The 26,460-nt window shown below is 38.8% G+C and overlaps 1 protein-coding gene across 1 annotated transcript in view; it reads right to left on the bottom strand.

Annotated features, from left to right (window-relative positions):
* Window positions 1-26,460, bottom strand: part of LOC134801896 (sex peptide receptor) — a 92,117-nt gene that overhangs the window by 47,745 nt on the left and 17,912 nt on the right. The window contains exons 2-3 of the mRNA XM_063774548.1: window positions 8,821-9,113; window positions 7,653-7,890 (exon numbers count right to left, since the gene is read on the bottom strand). Of these exons, the coding sequence (XP_063630618.1) occupies window positions 7,653-7,890; window positions 8,821-9,074 (492 nt within the window). The 5' untranslated portion in view covers window positions 9,075-9,113. The remainder of the gene's footprint in view (window positions 1-7,652; window positions 7,891-8,820; window positions 9,114-26,460) is intronic.

Here is a 26,460-nt window from a genome sequence, read left to right as displayed (position 1 = left end):
AGTTGATGGTTTTTCGAAAAAAAAGTAAATGGTACGATTTTTGCTGAAAACCCCTGTATACTCGCTGAAAGAGTCATTGAAAGCGATCTTTTTATGTAACGTCATTGGTAACATTATTTTCAACGTTTTCCTCAGATTCTCTGAGTAATGAGGGGGGGTCTGACAAACAGTACTCCAGATGACAGCTTTTTGATGGCCCTTTAAGACAGATTAGATAACGTGGGTTGTTTCCTGTTGTATCAGTATGACTCGAACTTCGCGTTTATTTATTTTTTTACCCCCTTATTCAGTGGCGTAGCTAGGCGTGGGCGAAGTGGACCTTCGCCCACGGCCTTGCGCCCCAAGGGGGCCTCGCGCGAGGCCCCTTCGGGCACAGTGAAAGAAAAGGGCCTCACAGATGCGACTGCCCTTATTCATAATGACATTGCTGACTGTATAATTCGAATGTGGGCCATGGAGTGAGTTCACTCGTGGAAGATAATGTTTAACTCGTGAAATATTTCCTTAGTTTTATTAAATTTTTTTGTACGTCCGGATCAAAAGTTATTGGGACGAATTTTTTTGGAGTTGCGTAGCGATTAATTTCAAAAGTATTCGGTTAATCAAAAATGTTTCAGCAACCTTAAAGTTATTTTTCAAATACCTATCGAATGGTGTGCCGTTGATTTTTTACAGAATTTTCCTCGCTTTTAGTTAATTGTGTGGAGTGCATGTCGTACATAATTTATTTATTTATTTTATCCGAAATACCTAAGTAGCGGCTCACAAAATACACCTATATTTCAAATTTAATTAAAATGTAACTTTTTGTTATACCTTTTATTATGTCTTTGGTTTTAATACTTTGACACGATTGAATAACTTAATATAGTTTTTGAGTTAAATGGCTATAACATACGGATAGAGACGTACGGACGGACATGACGAAACCCTAAGGGTTTGGTTTGTGCCAGTTTGGCTACGTGACCTTAAAAAAGGTTGAAGTTACAACAAAACTGCCCAGAGTTAGACCAAGATAAGTCTGCAACAAATTCAATAGCACACGCAGTGCAAGTGTTATTTAAACGTCAAACTTCTATGAAATTATGACGTGTCACCTCTTTCCTTTACAATGCTACGGTGTATTGTCATTATAAGTAGCGTATCTCAGGGCGTTCATAACTTGTAGTGACACGTTTCCGCTTGTACAGAGCACGTTAAGTAATTTGATTTGACTTGCCTTGTGTATTCCGAAGCTTTACAAAAGGCATTGAACCCTTCGATAAACAACGTTATACCTATTTGTAGCAAATTCCAAATTATAGGTGCGAATCAGGGATGTTGCGAATATTCGCATCCGCATCCGCATCCGCGGAGCTTCCGCATTATTTTCAACATCCGCATCCGCATAAAATCGATGCGGAGCTTATGCGGATGCGGATGTCGAACAAGTCGGTACAGGAACGTCTTAGCGGCGGCGTAAGTGCTAGGTAATTTCGTCATTAGGTACCTACCTATAACGAAATCGTCTAGATCCAGAAAAGTCGGCCCAATTACTGTTTATTAAATATAACGCACCTATATTCTTGCTCAAATACTGAACGTTTCGTTTTTTTTATAATAAAAATTACTAAAAATGTAATATTTGACGTTTTTTTAAGTACCTAATCTTGACATTCGCATCCGCATCCGCAGATGTGAGCCTTTAAATATCCGCATCCGCGTCCGCGGATGTCAAAAAATCTGCATCAGCAACATCCCTGGTGCAAATGGTACGATTGGTGCATACACAGGACAGGTAAAAACTGTGGAGATCAGGGGCCAAATTCGAAATGTCCACTGTCAGATTTCGCATCCACGTTAAATCAACAGTTGATTTTATTACATGTTGATTCTATCAAGTGTTGATTCGATCCACTGTGGATAATGTCATTTGGTACAACCAAAACTCAACTCTAAACTCGGGGTTAGTTCGGTTTGGTTTGGTTGTCATCTAACTGTGGATTGGTAATGTCAAATTTTGCCATTGTACGTATTGGAGAACTTATGATTTTTCCTATATCAACGGGAGATCAACACGATACGTCAAACGTCACTTGTCGAATAGGAGTCGAGATATTCGCTTGATTCATAAAACTTTACGGGCACGATTTAGATAAATTATGTTTTATCCCTTTCTTATAAATACATTAGTCAAAATGACAGATAAAAACAAACGATTATTAGCTAATTGAGGTTTGTAGCGCCTTTATGAATAAGGGGGTTAGACGATATAGGATGACCGCATCTCCATACAAATGTAGTACCCATTTTCCTCCCTGAATATTAACGTTATGGATAATATTTCGACACAATTTATTGTATATTAACCATAGCTTTTTTCTCGATTTAGGATCGAAAAACAAAAACAAAGATAAAAACGCATTTATGTATAATTAGTTTTAACCGAGCTTTGCGAAAGCCTATTTGTTATAAGCTTAATTATGTAGTGCGTTCCAATCTTATTAATAATACGGTGTACTAATATCTCCCATACAATTTATTATCATCAAGTTAATAAACTCATGTATGGAGCCATTGTAGTGAATACTAAGCTTACTTAGGTATTTCTCTAAACAGGCTAAGGTGTAAAATAGGACACGTGTAAGCGATTGAAGCTATAAAAAACTGGAAACAGTTCAGGCAAAATAGCCGATACTAGGGCAAACTGCCATTACAGGTCTTTACGCTGCCAATAGGGTAAACGTGCTTATTATGGACACGAGCCGGCATCTAGACCAATTTGCGTAACAATAACGTAGCTAACTAGCATTGGAACGCTGCTCTTGGTCTATTACTTGGAGGTAAAATACTAGGAGTGTAAAATACTTGTTAATATGAAGCGAAAATAAACAAATAGGTACATGGGGGTTTTCAGAAAAAATGGTACCATTTAGGTACTTTTTTGCAAAAAACCATCAACTTCTGGGTTATTTCGACTCAGAATCACGAGTACTATTGAATGAGACAAAGAAAAAAGTATCCCAAGTTTTCATACAAATTTTGGGTGTCAGTTTTGTAACGGTCCATACAAAATATATGTGAAAATGCGTTACAAAACAATTTTTTTTTGGGACACATTTTTTTCGTTTTAAATCGATAGTCCTCGTTATTCTGAGTAGAAATAACCCAAAAGTTGATGGATTATCGAAAAAAAGTAAATGGAAGGTACACTATTGAGTGAAAATGGCCACATATGTAAAACGGTCTAATTTTGCCTTGAAATATCCGCCCATCAACATCTATCAAGACTCAATAGAGACGCAATAAAATACGACGGATAAACTATATAAGAACATAAATAGGTAAATAATATACTCGTACTAAATACCTACATAATTAGATATTATTCCACTTTAGGGGGCGAAATTTAATGACAAACGGCCTGCTTCGGACTTTAAGATACGTCAAAAGTTTGCTAAAGATACGATATGAATTGGATGTCTCACGGCCCGATTCGAACTTTAGGATACGTCAAATATTACGGCTAGATACGATATGGATTAGATATGTTAGTGTCAAAAGTGACGTTTTAGTTTGAAGAAACGTCACATTTGACACTGACATATCCATCTTAAAGCACGAATAAATAATAGTCCTGTCGTACAGAAAGGAAACTTCCTACAAAACCGAAGTTTGACAGCGGTTCAGGGTCGAATCATGCTCTCCCTTTCTAATATAAGGCACTATCCCTTTCGGCTATTAGGGTTGTCAAAATTCAAGTGATTATCTTATCTGTGGTCGTGCACGCAAAAGGAAGTCAAGTGGTGCCAACCCTAATAATTGCTCGGAGCAATGCTGAGCCGAGCGGAGTCGTGTTTGGCCGAAGTCAGGAGTTTCGCACCCCTGCTTAAAGTTCGAATTTGAGAGTCAGTGTCAAAAGTGATGTTTTTGTTTGAAGAATTAAACGTCACTATTAACTCTGACATATCCGATCCATGCCGTATCTTTAGCAAATTTTTGACGTATCTTAAAGTTTCTATCAGGCCGATTCTCAATTATCGATATAGGAACTCTCCATCTGTCATTCTGCTTAGTAAAAATTAGATTATAATTATATTGGTTAAGTTGGTTCGCTGGCAGAAATCCCTTATTCCTTAAGGAACGTACAAACTTAAGTTTGCCGTTGTACCTAAATTTCTGTAAAACTGTAGGTATAATTACAGAATAAATAATAGTACCTCTAGGTACAGAAGACTCAGTCTCTACTCATACTCATATTTTATTGATAATATAAATTACAGGTCAGGCTTACATGACTAAACTACATTAAAGGTAGATTTATAAATAAGTATACAAGATTCATACATTTGAGAAAAAAAAAAGGAGAATTAAGTAAACTAAAAAGTCAATTATTGTGACATTATTTAACTGCTATTGTTATTTTATTATTAACATTATTTGGTATTCATTATAAATATCGAATGTTTTATTAATAAAAAAAAAAAAAAAAATTATAAATAAATAAATAAGTATACAATATCGATCTATTGTCTCTAACACTGTCCTGATCGTAACAGACGCGTTTTGTTAGGTGGCGACAGCGCCACGCGCGGCTTATGGCTAGCCACCAAAATTGGTATGGAACGGATGTACTTGTAGCTACCTGTTGCAAGGTGACGAAATCGCGGAGTGAGCCACGCCTGGTATAGTCAATAAATAGTAAACCCGTTAGTGTACGTTAAAGTGTTCTAGTAAGCTTTTTCATTTAGATACGTGTATTTTTAACGAGTATAGGAGTATTGGAAAAGCAAAAGCACTAGTAGGTAAAGTAAATTGGCTGAGCGTGCATGCCGTGAAGGTTGTACGAGTATGTTCAGTGTTGCATAAAGAACATTACGAATTCGTTACTTGCCCCTACGTACAGTTAGCAGCAGAAGTTGGTAAGCGGGCGAGGTGTTCAAAATTACCTTGACGCGCTCTTATTCTCTCAAGAATAAAGTCGCGTCAAGATCATTTTGAACACCTCGCCCGCTTAGCAAAGATTGCTGCTGACTGTACTAATGGCGTTATTCGTAAACGCGCTACAAGCCTTAAGAGCCCATCAACGTGCCCACTAGCGCCACTGCTAAATAATCGTGATTAATTAAATTTAACGAAAGATATTGAAAAAAGGGGGCCGCTACTTTGGACGCATAGATTGACGAATCCAGCAACATAAAACTAGTTTGTTGTATTCAAAAAGTATTTAAATACAAAATACAGTAAGTAGCGGCCCCCTTTTTTAAATATCTTTAATTAAATTTAAATGATCACGATTATTTAGCAGTGGCGCTAGTGTGCACGTTGATGGGCTCTTAATTAGCTAATAGTATTTTGTCTTTATCTGTCATTTTGACAGTATCTGTTTGTTAAAATTAATTAAAAATAATAAAGTAAAATTTTCGCAAAACTCTGCGTAGAGGGCGTCACTAGCACAATAAAAGGGCCTGCCCAGAAACACAAAAATGCCCATTCGATCGATAGAGAGGCAGATAACGAAATTTCGATTTTCGCGTTTCGCGGTAGGCCACCTGTAAACAAACCGCCTTGATGCATCAATGTCATAGTGAAAACTTGTCCAAAAACTATTTAAGGCCTACTATGTATAAGTTACTCTATGGTTTACTATGTGCACTAGTGCTGCACTCTGGCGGCAGAACATTGCAGTAATACTCCCTATTATCATACATTTTGAGATGTGGCCGTATATTAGGCAGGGGACAATTATACTACCGTGTTCAATTATTCATCATCACTATCATCAGGCAAGTCGTTTACGCCTCATTGCTTCCTCGTATATAATGACTCTTCTACACGATGGGCCATCATACTGGCCCACTAAGATGGGCCAGAGTGTAGAGTAGGGTAGTGGTGTCGGATGGCTTATGGTGCGGCGGGATGGCGATGAGATGGCCACGGTGTCGGTTTTTCGCCCGCACATCAAAGGTAGGCCAGCGATGGTGCGTACGCATCTACATTTGGCCTATTCCATAGTGCGTGCACTCAACCATCACATGGCCATCTCGCTGGTCCATCGCTAGGTCATCGTGTAGAGGAGCCATAATCAACTGACGTCACAATGATGGATTTGTATTCATCCATTACGAATTGTTCAAAAATAAATTGGTTCTAAATCCCTATCGATTCAAAGTCAGTCACTCCCTTTATTATTCTCTCTAAAAGGAAAGTTTAACTTTACTCTCAGTCATTATGTATCAGTCCCTTTCACAGATCACTTCTTCTTATATATGTGCGAGTGGCGGAAAGTTTCCAGAACGTTCTCGGTAATTTTAGGAAATTTTCACAGGAAAAAACTGAAAGTAATTTCGATTTCCATACAAAAATATGAGAAGTCTCCAAAATGTTATAATTTTGCAAAGTTTCCAAAAGTACGTACATCAGTAGTTCATCTACAAGATGGAGCATTAGGGTGGATCATTGTTGTTAGTGTCACTCGTTACCATGGTTAGTGTTATTTGTCCAGGGGATAACTAACTCTTAAAATTCTGATTTTATGTTGAGGCTGGAGAGTGGACCTTACGTCCGCGTTCAATCCGGAGGTCGCGGGTTCAAATCCGGGGACCTACCTAATGAGTTTTCGGAACGTGTGAACGGAATATCATTTCATATTTTTACCACTAACTGTTCGGTAAAGGAAAGCATCGTACGGAAACCAAAGGTGTTCGTGTAGTCCCCAACCCGCAATGGCCAGCGTGATGACTATAGCCCGAGCCCTCTCGCACAAGAGAGGAGCCCTGTGCCCAGCAGCATTGAATCGAAATTCTTCCTATTTGCGGAGTCTGTTAGTCTGATGGTCTCCTTACTTACGGTAAAGTAAGAATAATTTGCCTTTCGGGAGTTGTTTTTAGAAGGTGTTAGTAATATTGCTGGTGGGATTAGAGTAATGCCGGATTTGAGTTATGAAATAAGTCTCTGGTGACAAAATCGGAGGATCATTTTCTTAAAATATCGGTTATGGATATTATGGCGTGGATTGTGCTGTAATGCATATTTAGACCGATTTTTTTATATATTTGTTGTGGAAACTGGAATACCTATTCTGGCTTTCTTTGTCGGTGTAGTATAAAATAGGTCCAAATTTTCTTCGATTAAGTATAAGCTACCTAATACCGACATGACACCAATTGGTCTATGCTCATGTCTATGTCATTATTTTCTTAGGATAAACGTTACATCTTGATCTAGTGTGAATCTATATTTATAAATTTAAAAAGTACCTACACAATGGCAGTTTTACGTTTTTCAGACCTATATAAAGTTTATTTGAAAATAACTTACCTCATTCATATGTATAGTTCCAAGCTTCACACGCCGTCACGGGGCTTAATGGCTTGTAGTGGTTCCCAAACGAGTACATATAAAAGAGCCACGGGCGGGGAAGTGCATCGTGAACATGTCGCAAAGAGCCATGGCCATGAGCATCACGTTTGTAGGAGTGCGCATGTTTAGTTTTGAACTATTTTGAATCTATGTTTGTTTTGGAATCTTGCAGATTTATGCTGGTTTTATGTGATTGTTTTCTCAGTATAATTTTACATTTGGTCCAGCGAAAATTGGACTACTAGTACTAACTAACAAGTTTAAAATAGCGGCCATATTTTTTTTTGATTTTTCAGTTTTTAATGACTTACCTCGTTCATATAGTTCCATGCTTGACACGCCGTCACGGGGCTTAATGGCTTGTAGTGGTTCCCAAACGTGTACATATAAAAGAGCCACGGGGCGGGGAAGAGCATCGTGAACATGTCGCAAAGAGCCATGGCCATGAGCACCACGTTGGTGGGCGTGCGCATGTGTCTGCGGGACAGGACGACCACGATGAGTGTGTTGGCAACGGTGGTGGTGGCTAGCAGGAACGGTGCGATGTATCTGGAAGGATATAAAAAAGTTTATTAGGTCAAACATTATACAGTTTGGAAGCAATTTGACATGGGTCTTCCTTATGAGTAAACCACAGCTATAGACGTCTTAGGATCGGTTGCACCAAACTGTCTGTCACCGGTAAAACGTTAGCTAAATTTAATTTTCTGGAAAGTTCCATTGTTCTCTGGCGGTCTAGCATGAGTTGCGTGCGTCGCGCTAGATGTATGGAGACTATGGAGTCGCGCGCGAGAACGCAACTAGACCGACTGTTGGGTAACGCTGATCACCCCGTCAAGCGTGGCTTGTGCAACTGACACTTAGGCCCAGTTGCACCAACCACATTTAACAGACTGATTAACGTCAAACAGCAGGGAAGTATGAAATTTCCCATAAATATAAATTTAGCGAACGCTTTAACGGTGACAGACGGTTTGGTGCAACAGACCCTTAGTCTATTTAGATTGCATTCTTTTGCTGTCCTTTCCATATATAATTATACTAGTTGATACTAGGAACGGACTTCGTGAGTTTTAAGAGATTTATAAAGATCAATTTTAAATTTTGTTACACATTTATATTTTGCAAAAAATTAAGGTACCTACTCTGAAAATAACATTTTACATTTTAATCCCAAAATGCAAGTACCTATTTGCATAGCGTCGTTCATTCTTAAGTAAAACGTAAACTCACACCATTTAATATAGTAATAAAAATCATAACAATCATAATACATAGGCAAAGGGGTAGATAATACATAGGTAGGGTAGAAAAGGGGTTTCAATCAATGTGTGGCAGGGCGGGACCGTCGTCGAACCCAAGCCACCTGGCGGTGGACTTAAAGCGGTGGCGTGTGCCTCGGATGCACATGCTGGTGGCGCGTATAACGGCGAAACTAATAATTAAGTATAATATTAATTAGCATACCAAAACACTTACCCATACATAGGCTCAGCATAATCAATAGGGAATTCGCAAGTCACATTTAAATAAACATGGCTGAAGTTCGACGCGCAAAAATTGTCCGTCGTGAAGTTCGTATAATCGGGCGCAGTCAAATTATCGTAATAAGTATAGTTGATCTTCGAAGACACATCGATGACGTCATTCACACCGTACGGCTCTTCAAACGCGCCGGATTTGAAGGTCTTCGTACTGTTGAAGAAGTCAGGCCATTCTTTTGAAGCCTCCATGTTGGTTGTTAAATTTTCATCGCGTTATGTCATTTTGATCTGTGGACAAGAGAAAAAGGTGCTGTATTATTTTGTTTTTTTTTTATCGGGATACCTAAATTGTTTTTGGGAGCGTTAACTTTTAAGCCCCGGTGGCCTAGCGGTAAGAGCGTGCGACTTTCAATCCGGAGGTCGCGGGTTCAAACCCCGGCTCGTACCAATGAGTTTTACGGAACTTATGTACGAAATATCATTTGATATTTCGGTCAGATGGCAGTCGCTTTCGTATAAATATAATAGTGCCTACAATTCTTGGGATTTGTTGTCAAGCGGACCCCAGGCTCAAATAAGCCGTGGCAAAATGCCGGGATAACGCGAGGAAGAAGAAGGGACTAACTTTTAAACCATCACTAAGTAAGTATTCTCTATTGTACCAATAATAATATTTTATATTGAAAACTACAACGAACATTAAAATAAAAATATTACTAGGTATATAGGTAACAACAGACGGCCTTAAAAAAAGTTGATTCACCCATTTACATAATTATTTATTGGCGCAATAAAGAATATTTATTTAAGTTTTTTTAACATAAATATATGCGGAAAATTGGTACTTGATAAACAAACCCACTTCAAATGTCACCATTTCTATTTTCAAAGGAACATCGTTCATTTTCATTTTATTAGAAACATTTTAAAGCCAATTTGAACGGTGAAATGGATCCACGCAAAAGGAAATATGTTTGTATATTCCTTAATTAAATGCATACTCCAATTTAAATTGATGATTTAGGCCCCATTCGCACGACAGCTTAAAAAGCGTTGCGTTAAAACCCGACGTTGGCGCTTTTTTACCGTTTCCAATATTTGTGTTCATATGAACGCTTAAAAATCACTTGTGAGTCGTACTGCCACGTACGCATCTCAGCAAAGCCATACTTTATTTGCTATTACGACGTATTATTTGAATATAGCTTGAATATTTCAGGAATTTGTAAGCATAAGTTGACATTTTTAAGGTGAAACTAATAATAATCTTGACGATTGACACCAAAAATTGACACTTGACAGCCAACTGACAGCAGCGCCGGCGCTTTTTTAACGCTTGTGAGAACAGATACACGGAGTTCCGTATGGTCTATTCAATTTGACGGCAACGCTCAACGCCGAAAATCGAACAGTGCTCGATAAAAAAGCGCCGCGCTTAAAAACCGCCTTCGTGTGAATACATACATGGTTATCCATTTGTGTCATTCAAACGCTTTTTTAACGCGCGTTGAAAAAGCTGCCGTGCGAACGGGGCCTAAGGGCGAAGAAAATATAATTTTGATCCCTGTAGCGACATGCTTGTTGTTAATATAATATGATAGAATGTCGTGTCTTAAGGAAATTTCTTTGTTTTAATTATAATTACGTACAAGAATATTATAAATTTTCTATTAAAGGAAAAAATGGAAAAATTTACGCTTCCGGCAGGACTTGAACCCGCGACCTCCAAAATCCGGTATCCGTGTTCCGTTGCGGAGGTTGCGGGTTCAAGCCCAGCCGGAAGCGTAAATTTTTAAATTTTTTCGTTTAATAGAAAATTTGGAATATCGCTCGCAGACGTATCTGCTTGTTTAAAAATAAGAATATTATAGTAAAAGAGTCGGCAAACCGCGGCTCTTTGAAGGGACAATTGCGGCTCTTTAAGTCAAGTTAGTCACTCAAGTAATAGCAAGACTAGACATTCTATCTAAATGTTCTTGTTTTCTCGTATTTTTGTCTTCATAGTTAAATAATAGACTAGAATAACTTAAGAAGTTAAACTAGATTTATTTATAAGATTCACAAGATTGTCTCTCAGTCCCTTCGTTAACAATCAGCCTGGATAGCGTTAAATTGAATTCCCGACGAAGTTTATACAACAAGCTTTGTTTGGCCTCTTAGTATAATCAACTTGTCAGATCAGCTCCATGGTACCCTAATATTGCATTGTTACCCGACTAATACACGTATGCAAATTTTCAGCTTCATCGGAAACCGGGAAGCGTGTCAAATACAAACATAGTTACATAGGTACATACAATACAAGTTAAGTAAGAGCTTGTAAAAAAGTCAGTAAAACGGGGCTCTCGGCTCTTTGGAGGGACAATAAATTGCGGCTCTTTAAGTCACTTAAGAAAGTGCATGACACGACATTCTATCAAACTGTTCCTGTAGGGCTAATATGGTCGGTTTTTTATCATCTGTCATCATGCCTGTCACGTTCTAACAAGTATGTAAGTGCCAAAGTGACGCATGACATGACAAGTCATAAAAATACGACCACGATACCGCCGCTGATTTCTCGTATTTTTGTCTCTCATAGTTAAATAATACACTTAACTTAAGAAGTTAAACTAGATTTATTTATAAGATTCACAAGATTGTCTCTCAGTCCCTTCGTCAGCAATCAGCCTGGATAGCGTTAAATTGAATTTCCAACGAAGTTTGTACAACAAGCTTTGTTTGGCCTCTTAGTATTAATCAACTTGTCAGATCAGCTCCATGGTACCATAATATTGCCAAAGACATATATAACTTCGTATAAGACGAATAAAGTCTAAGGAAAAAACGTGCCTCGGAATTCAAGTAAAAGTCATTCTCGAATAGATGCCGCACACACCTTTAGCCTATCCTCGGCTAGATGGCGTGACGACACCGTTTCATATTTAACAATTTTAACACATAGATATCAGTGAATGAACATGGATCAAAATGATATAAAAATAATAAAATAATTTATCCATATATATACATTTTTTGATAACTTTATACGTTTTCATTTTGAGTTTTAGTCGTATGTCGATAGATGGCAGTAAATTTACAGTGACTACAAAATTTACAATGACAGGACCCCTCTATACTATCTATTCTTTTTGATATTGCATTGTTACCCGACTAATACACGTATGCAAATTTTCAGCTTCATCGGAAACCGGGAAGTGGGTCAAATACAAACATAGTTACATAGGTACATACAATGCAAGTTAAGTAAAAGCTCGTAAAAAAGTCAGTAAAACACGGCTCTCGGCTCTTTGGAGGGACAATTGCGGCTCTTTAAGTCAAATAAGTCACTTAAGAAACTGCAAGACACGACATTCTATCAAACTGTTCCTGTAGGGCTAATATGGTCGGTTTTTTATCATCTGTCATCAGCCTGTCACATTCTAACAAGTATGTAAGTGCGAAAGTGACGCATGACAGGACAAGTGATAAAACTGCGACCATGATACCGCCGCCGTTTTCTCGTATTTTCGTCTTCATAGTTAAATAATAGACTAGAATAACTTAAGAAGTTAAACTAGATTTATTTATAAGATTCACAAGATTGTCTCTCAGTCCCTTCGTCAACAATGAGTCTGGATAGCGTTAAATTGAATTCTCGACGAAGTTTATACAGCAAGCTTTGTTTGGCCTCTTAAATAGTATAATCAACTTGATTTTACAACTTTTGAGATTTAAGTGGGATTAAACGACCAAGTTTCGCTACCGTGCGTCTTAGAATTTTAGGCTAATTCGAGTTTTATTTATTCGCTTAGAGCATTTAATAAACCGGAGTCGCCTTTAAAAGCTTTCCCGACTGCCGAAAACCTTGCACAATTGTGAAAATTTTATATGATGTTTATCTGACATGGCTATTTGTACGTTACGTAAAAATTATGTAATAGCCATACATTGACGTGCCCCTCCCCTGCAAAAATCGGCAGACTGTTCTGTACAGAAAATGACAGCCGAGGCGTCTCCAGTTACTAAAATGCTCTAAGTTTATTCGTCATTTCTTCATACAAAAACGTCACTTTTGACACTGATAGATCAGTATCATATCGGAAACAGATCAAATAACTAAAACTCGAATTGGCCTGTTTGTTAACTCTGTAGTGACTTTGCGATGCCAAAGTGTGGTAGTGCAACCCTAGAAACGATCTGAAATTTTTATCAGATCAATAACAGTTTTGAATCTGTAATTTGGGTTTGAAAAAATCGGAGGTCCTTTCCGATATCAACATCTATTTATTTAAGGATGATTCACGCTAAAACGGTCCGGGTCCGGGCCGTGGCGTCCGAAATTTCAGTTTTCTATAGAAAGCTTCATGTGGTCACCGATTACCCGTCATAGAAAATGAAGTGTCGGATGCCCTGGCCCGGCCCGGACCCGGACCGTTCTAGCGTGAAGCATCCTTTAGTTGTTAGACTTTCTGTCTACACGCACTTTGTGTTCTAACACAAAAATTGTCGTTGACACAGATATTTTAATGTTTAATTTCGTAGTCGATTTCGTGTCGGATAGTGTGAAACGCCCTTTAAACGACCCATTTGTCGTTGTCGGAAATATTCAAAGTTAAAGCCACCAGTTACCTACCAAATAAATTATTCATATAAGTTATTCACTACACACATCAGAACTATCTACCAAAACCCACAAATCGTAATGAAAATTACTTGCAAATGCAACCGTATTGTAACGCATTAGAGTACAATTTTCGACCACTCGATTGTATAAGATAGGATCATCTGAAAGTGACAGGTTTGGCGAGAACTACCTACTGAAATCTACAAATTGTAATTAAAGCTACTTCAAAATTCAACCGTATAGTTACGGATTAAAGCCCAATTTTTAACGGCACGATGGTTCAACATATGATGTTCTGAAAGTTCCTAGTTGGGCGTTACGGGCAACCTTTGAATAATTTGTCACTGTTAATAGAGGGCTGAGATTTAATCTTGAAGGCTTACGGGTAAGGAAGTTGTCGGCGTTACACGGACATATGTAAGTTAGTGTAGTGTGTACATATGTAAGTTAGTGGTAGTTACATATGTAGATTATACAGCGACCGCTAAATAAAAAGGATTGCTAGTATCCACACAAATCCAGTCGTAAATATTGTGGAAGGCGCTTAAGACACCTGTCTATTCATATTTTTCCTCGCGAGCATAACTTAAAACTGAAAAAATGTATGGCTCCGCCATTTTGAAGAATTTTCAAAAAATGAATCTACAAATAAAAACTTTTAAATTATCGGTTGAGGACTTAGAGCTTAAATAACCGGAGTCGCCTTTAAGAGCTTACCCCTCTGCCGAAAACCTTGCACAATTGTGCAAACTTTTGTATGGACTGACGTTTATCTGACATGGCTATTTGCACGTTACGTACAAATAGCCATACATTTGACGTGCCCCTCCCCCGCAAAAATCGGCAGACTGTTTTGTAGAGAGAATGACGGCCATGTTACTAAATACTCAAAGGTTGAGGACGCCGACTTGTAGAGGAGAACCTTCGGTAACGCTTGGTCAATAAAGGATGACTTACGCTAGACCGGGCCGGGGCCGAGCCGGAGCTTCCGGCGCTTCGTTTTCTATGGAAATCACCACGTGATCACCGATCAACCGACATAGAAAATGACATGTCGGACGCCTCGGCCCGGCCTAGCGTGAGTCATCATTAATGCGGTGATCTCATGAAACTTATCTGCAAGTCTTGCATCTGTCAGTAGTTCAGTACCTACTCGTACAATATTTATTCAGACGAACTACCAGAAATATTGGGTATTTGACTGTATTTAAAATAAATTATTTTACACCATCCATGAAATAAAGCACCAGAGATTAAAAGAGAAACTTTTTGACACAAATTCTATTTTAAAACCCGTATAAAACTATGAAGAGAAGGTAATTTGATTGTTATCTTTTCGCGGATTTGCAAAGTAAATATTTTGGTTTTAATTAGAATGGATTTCCGTAAACCGTAAAGTAACGCCTGATTCTATTCACTAATTTGATTCTGACGTCACATGCTATTGTTTCATATAAATTCCATAGAAGCAAAATCGTTTTGACAGTTCGAATAAAGAAACTAATTTGACTAGTAGTCACATACCCTATTCCGCCATTCAGGTGCGAATGTTTACCCACCGACCTTCTTACGTGCAGAGAGGGCGCTTTGCTAGGTTGTCTCGTTAGCGTAGGAGCGTTTTTTGTTGAGTGTGCAGATTGACAATCTTTACTTATTGCTTGTCTCTAATTCATATGCATATTCACAGAGAGATAGTTATTACAGTGTTATGAATGTCTGGCTGAACACTGTACCAACATAATTGCTTGTATAATCGCTACAATTACTTCGAAAGTCACTTCAAGGGGCCCACAGATTAACAGTTCGCCGGACGATATCAGCCTGTCAGTTGTTCGGAACTGGAACCTTTTGCGACTAACTGACAGGCTGATATCGTCCGGCGAACTGGTAATCAATGGGCCCCTTTTGAGTTAGTAAAACTAGATTGAGATATTTTTTAAATTCGTGATTTAGGCTCGTAATCTATGGGCTAACAATGGCCTAATTGGCTACTGTAATTAAGAAAATGTGCCTTTTAAATTTCTACGACTATGATATTTTATATGTAGATGTGTTATACACGTTCCAAAATTGAAGCACTCACCTCGTGTCATGTGTACGAGTTTGTCTCAGTCTGCCTGACGCAAGTGCGAATGTGTACACCGGTTAATACTTTTCCACAAATAACGTGTATTAAGCAACAAAATGCTGACCTGCGTTATGTTGAAATGCTCAAATTATCCGCGGAAGCGCAAAAAAATTGACGGCGTCACATATCATTGGTAAGTAAAAGCTGAAATAACCCGTTTTTCTTCGGTTTAATCTTGAATTAAATAAACCCAGCCGCCATTTTCGCCGGCTGACAGAACGAGATAAGTTTATGTTCTCATCAGCGAGAATGACAAGGACGCACCAACTGCGTACATAGATTATCATAGCAGACGCGTCATGGTAAGTTGCATTCGTTGTTTGGTGCTTGTCGTACAAATAAAAGAAATATACTTAAATTTCAATTTTAATATTGAAGTTTTTTACTGCCATATTATTGTCCGGGTCGCGTCAATTAAGTAAATAGGTATATTGCTGTTTATACAAAGATTACTACAAAATTAGTATTTATTGTCAGGCATTTCATTTTCTCACACAGTAACAATTATTAATAACATAAAATTGTTAGTAAAATAAAGGATTTTGTTGTTATTGAGTTTGCTTTTTGTCAAAATGTTTCTATAGTATAAGAAAAATGATGAATAAAGAGTATAATATAATATCTTTTATTTACATAACTAAATATGAAAACTTTTTACTTCGGTAGCGAGTACATTACTACATACAACTGCATTAAAATGATTTGCACCTTCTGTCAAACATCTTAGTCTTTGATATTTTTTTTTCTTAATAAGTTTTACGCTTCGCGCCTTATTCACTGTTTGCCGTCGTGTTATGGTGGTATCACTGATTTACCAAATTCACGCGCAAGTGACAAACACTAGCTCTCTTTTTTGGTTAGGTATTCTTTTAATTGTGCCGTCTCTTTTACGCATTTGCGTATGAAGTTGTAAACAAATTGTAACTAATGCTGCCGTGTCGTTGGCAGCATTGGTTGGCATCATTTTTTTCGCTTGATATGTTAGTGTATGGCTTATCTACATATAAAATATCATAGTTCTACGATAGGGAATTTAGTAGGAATTCAAGTTATTTCGTCTAGAAACTCATTGCGAAGAATAATAAAAAAAAATGGTATTGTTGTTGAAAATTTTCCCTTTATATCAAGAAAAACTACGTATTTTTAAAGATACACGGGGTTTTTCTTCAGTTTAGCCATACTTCGCGAGCTTCGATCCCAGAATCAATTCTTCTATAAAAATGTCGGTGTATAAAACACCTAATTACGAGTTAAAGTGTTTACTAAATTTACTGGTAGATGTCGCTGTTACATCTATCAATATTCCTACATCACGCGAACGTTTGTTCATCGAAGAATACGTAAGATGTTCAACTTATTTTTGCATCAAGAGATATTAAACGAGCAATTCTGTATACATATATATTTCGGGGATCTCGGAAACGGCTCCTCTTCTTTCGATGAAATTTGCTATATATATATGGGTTTTCAGGGTCGCAATCGATCGATCTAGCTAGGTCTTATCTCTAGGAAAACGCGCATTTTGGAGTTTTTATTTATGTTTTATATGTCACCCAGATATTTTGTAATTAAAACAAGGTGTTAAATTTTCCCTTCGAAACCAGAGTGCCAAATTGGCCTGATGACAGTAACAAAGAATCATGGAAATAATAGTTTCAAAGAAACATATGTTAATATGGTTCTAAAAAATGGCCCAATCTCAGTATAAACATTAGGATTATTAATATATTCAATAAAATAAAAGTGCAAAATTCTCCAATCAGCCATTTTGACTGAAAGGCCAATCAGAAGCGACATAAGGAGTGACGTCATCAATCCATGACGTATTTCTTAGAGCAGCATAGACAACCTCATTGACCGTAATCCATACATCCTCACCAAAGAGTTTGGAGGTTAAAAAAAAAATGTTATTTCGCCACTAAACATTTATTACGTCCAGAAAATATTATTACACGATGTAAAGTAAATATTTATTTGTTATTAAATAAATAAAATGCTAAATAATATGATATTTCACCAAAAAACTTTTTTAATTATTTGGCTGAATGGAACTATCATTGCCATGTTGGCTGTCGTAACCAGAAAAAATGAAAAATTAAAAAGTAAAACCGGCGTCGGTGATTTTCACTCAGAAATGCAAATTTAGGTATCTAAATAATTCATCTTAAATTGCAACCGTGTGAGAGTTTTTGTATACAATGAGTTATTGTGATTAATGTTTGTAATGTATGGTAAATAATCATAATATATGGTGCTGAATTTACAATATCATTCGGATTCAAGGGAAAATTCGTAACTGTAAGTATGTAAATAATGTTTGTCACCCTTCCACCAACTAATTAATGACGTCACAAATGGCTTGCGAGGCGTTTTCGCGCGAGGTTTAAACTAGCTATAAAAAAAATGCAATTATTTATGTGAAATCTTATGAGTATATATAGATGGTCAAGCAAATCTTGTCAGTAGAAAAAGGCGCGAAATTCAAATTTTCTATGAGACGATATCCCTTCGCGCCTACATTTTTCAAATTTGCCGCCTTTTTCTACTGACAAGATCTGCTAGACCAAGTATAGCTGAAATATTGTGTTTTTCGGAACCAGTACAAGTGTACCGACAATACTAAAAGGGATTTCAAAATTTGTCATCAGGCCAATTCTACAGTCGGGGAAGAAATATTGTCGAGATAGCTTTTGATAAGTGTTATCAACTTATCAAAAGCTAGTAAGTAAGACAATATTATAGTGCTTTTAGAAAAAGTTGATGTTATGGTAATGGCTCAAAAATTGTTGTCTGGATTGTAGAGGTGCTCAGATATTTGTGAACACGTTGGCCGCTCCGATATATCTGATGGTGACTGTACTATGAAATTTAATAGGGCATTTTAAATGCCCTATTAAATGTAATAGTTACCCTTGCTTAATTATTTCTCTCAGACTGAACTAAAGTTTATATTAACTTAATATTCCAAGTAGCAATATTATGAAGCGGCCCCTCGTTAGGTAAATCGCTCTAATAGATGTCGGCCATCTTAATTCATTACTAACAGATAGTTGGTCAGTCGGTCAGTGGAGAAAATACAGTAGGCCCATATTATTTACACTAGCTTTTGCCCGCGACTTCGTCTGCTTGGAATCAGTAACAGCAACTAGAGTAAGTATAGCGCCTGGATAAAGTGTAATAGCAATAATATATTTTGAGCATAAGCTTAGGCTTATAACAATATTAGGCAATTCATTAACTCTCTCAATCTCACCCCCCTTTTCACCCTCTTTAGGGATGACTTCCGACATAAAAACTATTCTATGTCCTTGTCCTTTCCCGGGACTCAAACTATCTATATGCCAAATTTAAACTAAATCCGTTCAGCGATTTAAGCGCGAAGAGGTAACAGACAGACAGAAAGACAGAGATTTTTCGCCTTATTACAAAAAGGAGTAAGGTCAAAAGAGTAAACATATTTTTGAAATCTACTGTATAAATATATCATACAGAACATATTCCGTACATTTACCCATATTTTGAGAGATGAATGAACTTTCCTTCCTTTAGGCCCAGCACCGAAATCGTGAAAAATCTTGAACGTTGCATTTCGTTTCCTGTGTTCGATCTTTTTACGGGACGTTGACGACCTGTCTATTATTTTTATTATTTATTTTATTTAATAACAATACAGTTATTCTTAAAAATAGGCATAGCCCTAGCCCCGCAAAACGCAACAATGAGTTTGACTGTGGGGTCATCAGTCTCTAGTTATTAACTTAATAACTTATAAATTGTATGTACTTATTTAAAGTTTAAATTACTACAATATATTATGGTAGTGTTTTTGAAGTGAAAACTTCTTTAGCGGCGCTGAGCACTTTTTGAGGTGGGGAAAAAATGATAAACTCGGGACAGCGTAACGCGTAACGCGAAGGCGTCTCTCCTCTCTTTCTACCGCACGGTGAAAATGTATGCCTGAGCCGGCTGTTTCATGTAGGCGGCGCAGGGCGCTTGCGTGACTTATGTCATGTGTGACGGACAATGTTATTCACCAAAGAACTTTAGTCATAACGTATCATAATCAGGTCAATTATTTAAAACTGGACTTTTATATTAAGCAATAAAGCTCTAATCTTGTACGGGCTGAAATACGAGGATCTCACAGTTACATTCTAACTTTATATCACTCCAATATAATTCAATAATTCAATAAAGTCTCATCTTGATGAAATCGCTACTAAAAGTGAACTCTAGTACTGGTGAATAAAACTCAAAATATCATGACCAAATATATTTAGATGCGAGGTCTGCAAGGTAACTTTACAATTTCTATTCGAATTTTAAACAATTAACGCTACAAATTTAAGTTCACTGGCCAGCAATTTCGGAACTAAAGTTTTTCAATAGAAAGGAGGATGGGTCAATTATACATAGTGCTGCAAACATTTTATACTAGTTATTGAGTTTTCACTTCTGTCGGCACTCCCGGAGTGCAACCCGTTGTTTTTTTTTTTAACATAGTTTTAAATGTAGGCTTATTATTTTCACGTCTTATGGCTTCAGGCAAACTATTAAGTAAGTATGGAATTATTTTCCTAAGGGTCTGGCCTAGTGGGTAGTGACACTAGTGACCCTGCCTATGAAGCTGATGGTCCCGGGTTCAAATCCTGCTAAGGGTATTTATTTGTGTGATGAGCACGGATATTTGTTCCTAAGTCATGGGTGTTTTCTATGTATTTAAGTATTTATATATTATACATATGTCGTTGTCTAAGTACCCATAAACACAAGCCTTATTGAGCTTACTGTGGGACTTAGTCAACTTGTGTAATTTGTCCTATAATATTTATTTATTATTTACGGGAAAGGAAAAACTGGTCTTCTTTATCTTATTAAAGTATATATCTCCGTTATATTTTGCTCGTAGCTATATTATTGCGTGGCCCTTCGTTAGCGCCCTCTGGTTAGCTAAACCACTAATTGATGGCGGCCATCTTAGCTCTGTAATTCATTACTCGCAGATTGGTCAGTCGGGTGGTGAAAAAAATACAGTAGGCCTGAGACAGGCTTCGTTTTAAAGTAAATTATTATTTACATCATTACCTGTTATAGGTTCGCTGGTTTTTCAAAGTTTAACCACTTTTTGAAAAGTGAATACGTTAAGTGACGTTCCATGGGTAAATGTACCTTAATGGCGGTCGGCTCTTACACTGTTTGTTAACGGCACTCCAATTAAGTAATGCGGTGCTACATGACGAAAGGTACCAATCGCCGTAAGGTACCTTTACCTGTGTAACGTCAAATATCATTTGCTAAGCGCTAGGTAAGTACCTATTACCTAATAGTTTTGCTGACTGTACATACCTACATATCATTGCATACATATTCACGTTTTTTCTGTACATTGAGCTGATGTTTACCTATAGGTACAGTTAGCTATTCCAAATCGGCCCACATAAGCGGGATAATGAGAGAATACCTATGGCACTGGCTTAGCCATATTTGTGCCGTTCACGGGAACACTCTGTTTTGCATAGGGAACGTTTTTGCTTGAGAATATTCCCCATAGTAACCGGAGAACGTTCTCAAGAACGGCACAACTCAAACTTAGCCAATAACAGGTATAAAAGCCAAGTTTAGCACTATACCACCCGAAACCGTTCGTATTCTAAGGTATGGAAACCAGGTCAACCGCGTTAGGTGGTCAGGTATTCTCTCTAGTCCGTATAGGTTGGAGTGTGGAGTGAGGCAGGGAGGGTTGTCCTCGCCCACACTCTTTAACTTGTATATAAATGGGCTTCTCGAGGCGCTGGGCGGAATGCATGTCGGCTGTCATATTGACTCAGTATGTGTGAATAACATAAGCTATGCAGACGACATGGTTCTGCTCAGCGCGTCGGCTTGCGGACTACGTAAATTACTTCTAGTATGTGAGAAGTATGCGACTGCGCATGGCCTTAGATACAATGTCACCAAAACGCAGTACATGGTGTTTGAGCCGAGAGGATACAGGATAGGGGAGGTACCTTCAATACAATTAAATGGCACACCACTGGAGAGGGTGAATAGTTTTAAATATTTAGGCCATATTGTGACATCCGATATGAGGGATAATATGGATATAGAGCGGGAACGGAGGGCTCTATCTGTGAGGGCTAACATGATCGCCCGTAAGTTTGCTCGATGTACAAGAGAAGTTAAAGTCACATTGTTTAGAGCCTTTTGTACATCCTTATACACATGCAGCTTATGGGAGTATTATACGCAGAGAGCATATGGAGCCCTCCGGGTCCGATATAACAACGCGTTCCGGGTGCTGGTGGGGCTGCCCCGCTGCTGTAGCGCATCTGGGATGTTTGCGGAGGCGCGTATGGATTGCTTTTATGCGACCATACGCAAGCGATGCTCATCCCTGGCGCGCCGGGTGCGGGCCAGCCCCAACCCCATCCTGCGTTCTATCGCGGACAGGTTCGACTGTCCATACTTGAGGCACTGCTGTGAGAAGCATGTTTCTTGCAGCCTGTACTATATTTAATTTGTGTAAATAATTAAGTTTGTACTAACATTAGACATAAGAATTTATAATATCTGTATACTAACAAATTGTATGAGTCATATGTTACTTGAATAAATGAAAATTTATTTATTTATTTATTTATTATTTAATACGTGGTGGGTCAGATTACGCACGTGATTAAGATTTTTGTAATAAAATATTAGGCTTTCCCGAATTTATGTCTCTGTTTGACCCTATGCTTGACTGGTCTCTTCTATTGGTTTATTTAAGCTATGACCCTCTGGTGAAAGTTTGGAGATCTCGCTGGCCTACTGTGTCTGTCTCCCATACGGTCTATATTAAGTTGTCCGGTAAGACCGAGGGGTCTGTCATTAGTTATATTTAGTTAGGTATTCAATTGGATTCACCGTCAAACTTGCTGGGATTGGGTAAGCAATAAATTTGATTGGCCTTGTATAGTGTTATTGAAATATCATCATGATTATGATAAATTAAAGTTAAATTGTACACCTCATATAGTTCCTTACGATACAAGTGGGAAAAGTGGGAAAAGTAGGAAATTCGCAACATGTGGCAATAAATTGAAACACGACCGAAGGTAGTGTTTTATATCTATACGAGTTGCGGATCACCTATTGGCACGTGTATCGTACAACGTTTTACAGTACATATAGCCCTGACATAGGCACGTATAGTGCTAATTACCGCACCGGACGGTAAAGTAGATTATGATTTAGATAAATTTAGATTTAACTATTTCAAGATGAAAATTACACTTTAAAGCTACATTCGTCAAAATTATGTTTAAAGTACCATTTTGTACCATTTGTAGTAGAAACTCTAGGTCCATGGGGTCCCAGTGCGCATAAGTTGTTCGCAGAAATCGCGAAGCGTCTGGTTGACGTAACTGGTGACCGAAGAGCTGGCGGCTACCTCGCACAACATATCAGCATTGCGATACAGCGAGGAAATGCCGCCAGCATCCTTGGTATAATGCCTCAGAGGCCTGTTTTAGACTTAAGCTAGTTAATAATTTCGTTTAGTAGTACCACTGTATTGTATGTAAATAAATGATTTTAATAACAAATTATGTTTATCTTCTCATTATGATCTTATGTGCTGTACGTAAATCGAATTTTCACACGGTGTAAAGGCTAGGCTACTGCTATGCAGAAAGCCGCAGCCGTGCGCGGTCAGGCGTGGCTCACTCCGCGATTTCGTCGCTTTGCTACAGGTAGCTAAAAGTACATCCGTTCGGCCCCAATTTTGGGGTTTGCCATAAGCCGCGCGTGGCGCTGTCGCCACCTAGCGGCCATATCTGTGCTGATCGTAACAGATGCGTTTTGTTAGAGAGTGAGTCTTCTGTACCTAGTACTATTATTTATTCTGTGGCGCCGTGCTGCACTACGTGTGCTGTGTGGTTGGACCTTTACATTAAGTCACTCTATTAAAATAGCTAATTCAACTCTGTACGAGTTTTCCTCCACGTGCTCATGTAATTGGTCAGTGCGAAAATCTACTTAAACCGAATAATTCAGTCCGTGTAAGTTAAACGGGAAAGTTTGTACAAGCTAAACGGTTCGTTATCGCGACGCTGGTAAATATTCAGTTCAACTACCCAGTTGGAATTGTTTGTTTTCTGTTTGTAGTAGATATTTATTAAAACAGAGATTAAACACATGATCATAAGTCTAAACCTAAATAGGGCAGGTAATGACTGTATTGAAAATAAATTATTTTAGACCATGCATGAAATAAAGCACCAGAAGATTAATAGAGAAACGTAGACAGCAGTTATTTTTAGACACAATTTCTTTTTTTAAACCCGTGTCAAACTATAAAGAGTATGTAATTTGATTGTGACGTCACATGCTGGTGTTTCATATAAATTCCATAGTAGGAAGAATTATCTCCGCTTACCTCCCACCTGATAAAGCTATAGTAAAATCCGACCTTGAGGCGGTGTTTGGCATTGATGAGGCTGTCATACTGGCAGGCGACCTCAATGCCAAGCACAGCCAATGGGGCTGCAATTTTACCAATTCAAATGGCAGAAACTTACATAAATTCTTGCTTTCCACTCCTATCATAGATATGTTGGCCCCACTAGAGCCTACCCACTTCCCGCATAACCCTCAACACAGACCTGACGTCCTCGATGTGGCTTGCCTGAAGGGTATCGCCCTAAGGGTGAGTTCCATTCAAGTCATCCATGAAATGGACTCGGATCACCGTCCTGTTATCCTCCGCCTAGGGTCTCCTGCTAGTCATACACCGGTACTCAAAAAAGTCACAAACTGGGTCAACGTAGGGATTGAATTACACAAGGAAGACTGCCCTCTGAACGAAATTTCTCAGCTCCCATTAACCACTAAAAGTAACGTAGAGTCTGTCATTACTTCCCTCACTAACGGCATCCGTAAAATCATAGACAATTGCTCAAAGGAAATACCAGCTGAAGATGACCACAAATGGCGTCTCCCAGATGACATTAGGGATCTAATAAAAAACAAAAACTTTGCCACCAGGGAATACGACAGGTTTCCTTCGCCTGAAAATAAAAACACGCTCAACAGACTCCGAAGACAGGTGAAGGACAGGGTGAGGGAGTTTAGAGAAGATAGATGGAACGGTTTCCTTGAGGAGTTGTCTCCCAGCCACCAGGCGTACTGGAGGCTGGCGAGGTCCTTCAAGGCAGACTGTGTGGTTTCTATGCCACCATTGATCCGACCTGACCTCCCGACCCCAGCCTTCACTGACGATGAAATAGCGGAAACATTAGCGACCAGCTTAGAATCTCAATGCTCTCCAGGCAAGGAACCCACAGACCCTGACTATATTCCGCTGGTGGAAGAGATGGTTGACGATAGACTCTCAACTGCACCTAAAGATCCCCCCCTTAGATTAACTTCCTTTACAGAGGTCAAATTCCTAATAATGAAATTAAAACCGAAAAAAGCCCCGGGTGAAGACACCATCACAAACAGGCTGCTACGTTTACTCCCGGACAACATGGTTAACATTCTAGTAGACATATACAATGCTGCCCTGACTAACTGTCACTTCCCGGCAGCCTGGAAGGTGGCAGTAGTTATAGGAATACCAAAAATTGGAAAACCAAGTAATGAGCCAGCAAACTACAGACCTATCTCCCTCCTAAATACGTTAGGCAAACTGTATGAAAAAATTATTCATATTCGGTTATTGGAGGAGATGAACTCCAGAGATCTACTAATACAAGAACAATTCGGGTTCAGAGCCCAGCACTCGTGTATTCACCAAGTACATCGCTTAACTGAACATATTCTCTACTGGCTGACGAACTGGAAGGGGGTTCCAACAGGAGCCATATTCCTAGACGTAGCTAAAGCATTTGACAAAGTCTGGCACAGCGGCTTGCTCTACAAGCTGCTTGAGATCCAAATGCCAGACAGTCTCGTACACATCCTGCGAGACTTCTTGTCAGAACGATGCTTTAGCTACAGAGTCGAAGGAACCCTTTCGGTTCGTCACCCGGTAAGAGCGGGTGTCCCGCAGGGCTCGGTTTTGTCTCCCACTCTCTTTGCCCTCTATATTAATGACCTCCCCAAGATCCCAGGAGTTCACTATTCCCTTTTTGCCGACGACACCGCAATCTACGCCTCCTCCCACATCCCCTCAAGATTGACCTCGCTTCTCCAGCGGGCTATCGACTCCCTTGGGAGTTGGTTCGACCGATGGAGAATTGAGGTCAATCCAGACAAAAGCGCGGCTGTTCTCTTCTCTAGAAAGAGACAAAATTACAGTAAACAACTGGAATTGCACCCACCCATCCAACTCTACGGCAGGCCCATAAACTGGACTGACAAAACTAAATATTTAGGGGTCACCCTTGACAGACAACTAAATTTCAAATCCCATATTAAGACCGTTCGTGACAGGGCCGCCTTCGTCATGGGTCGGCTCCATCCAATGGTTAACCCTCGTAGCAAAATGGCCACAAGAAACAAACTTACCATATATAAAACATGTGTAAGACCTATCCTAACCTACGCTAGTGTTGTATTCGCACACACATCGAAGCATCGTCTCGAAAAGTTCCAGATCCTGCAGAATAGATTTCTGAGGAGTGCAGTCGGCGCTCCGATTTATATCAGAGTGGCCGACCTCCACCGAGATCTACGAATAACATCTATAGCTCACTTCATGAACATGACATCGAGACGATACTTCGATAAAGCACCCCACAACCCCAATCTCCTCATCAGGGAGATGGTTAAATACACCCCACATCCAGTTTCTGCCTCAAGAAATAGACGCCCTAAGCATGTCCTCAAGGACCCTGAGGATAAGCTCACGATAGCCATAAACAAAGGTTCATTTAATCCGCCTAGGCGCTTTCCCGTAGGTCCGTCAATTGACG

This window comes from Cydia splendana, chromosome 23, assembly GCF_910591565.1.
Source record: "Cydia splendana chromosome 23, ilCydSple1.2, whole genome shotgun sequence".
Classification (NCBI taxonomy): domain Eukaryota; kingdom Metazoa; phylum Arthropoda; class Insecta; order Lepidoptera; family Tortricidae; genus Cydia; species Cydia splendana.
This window is presented reverse-complemented; position numbering and strand designations above follow the sequence as displayed.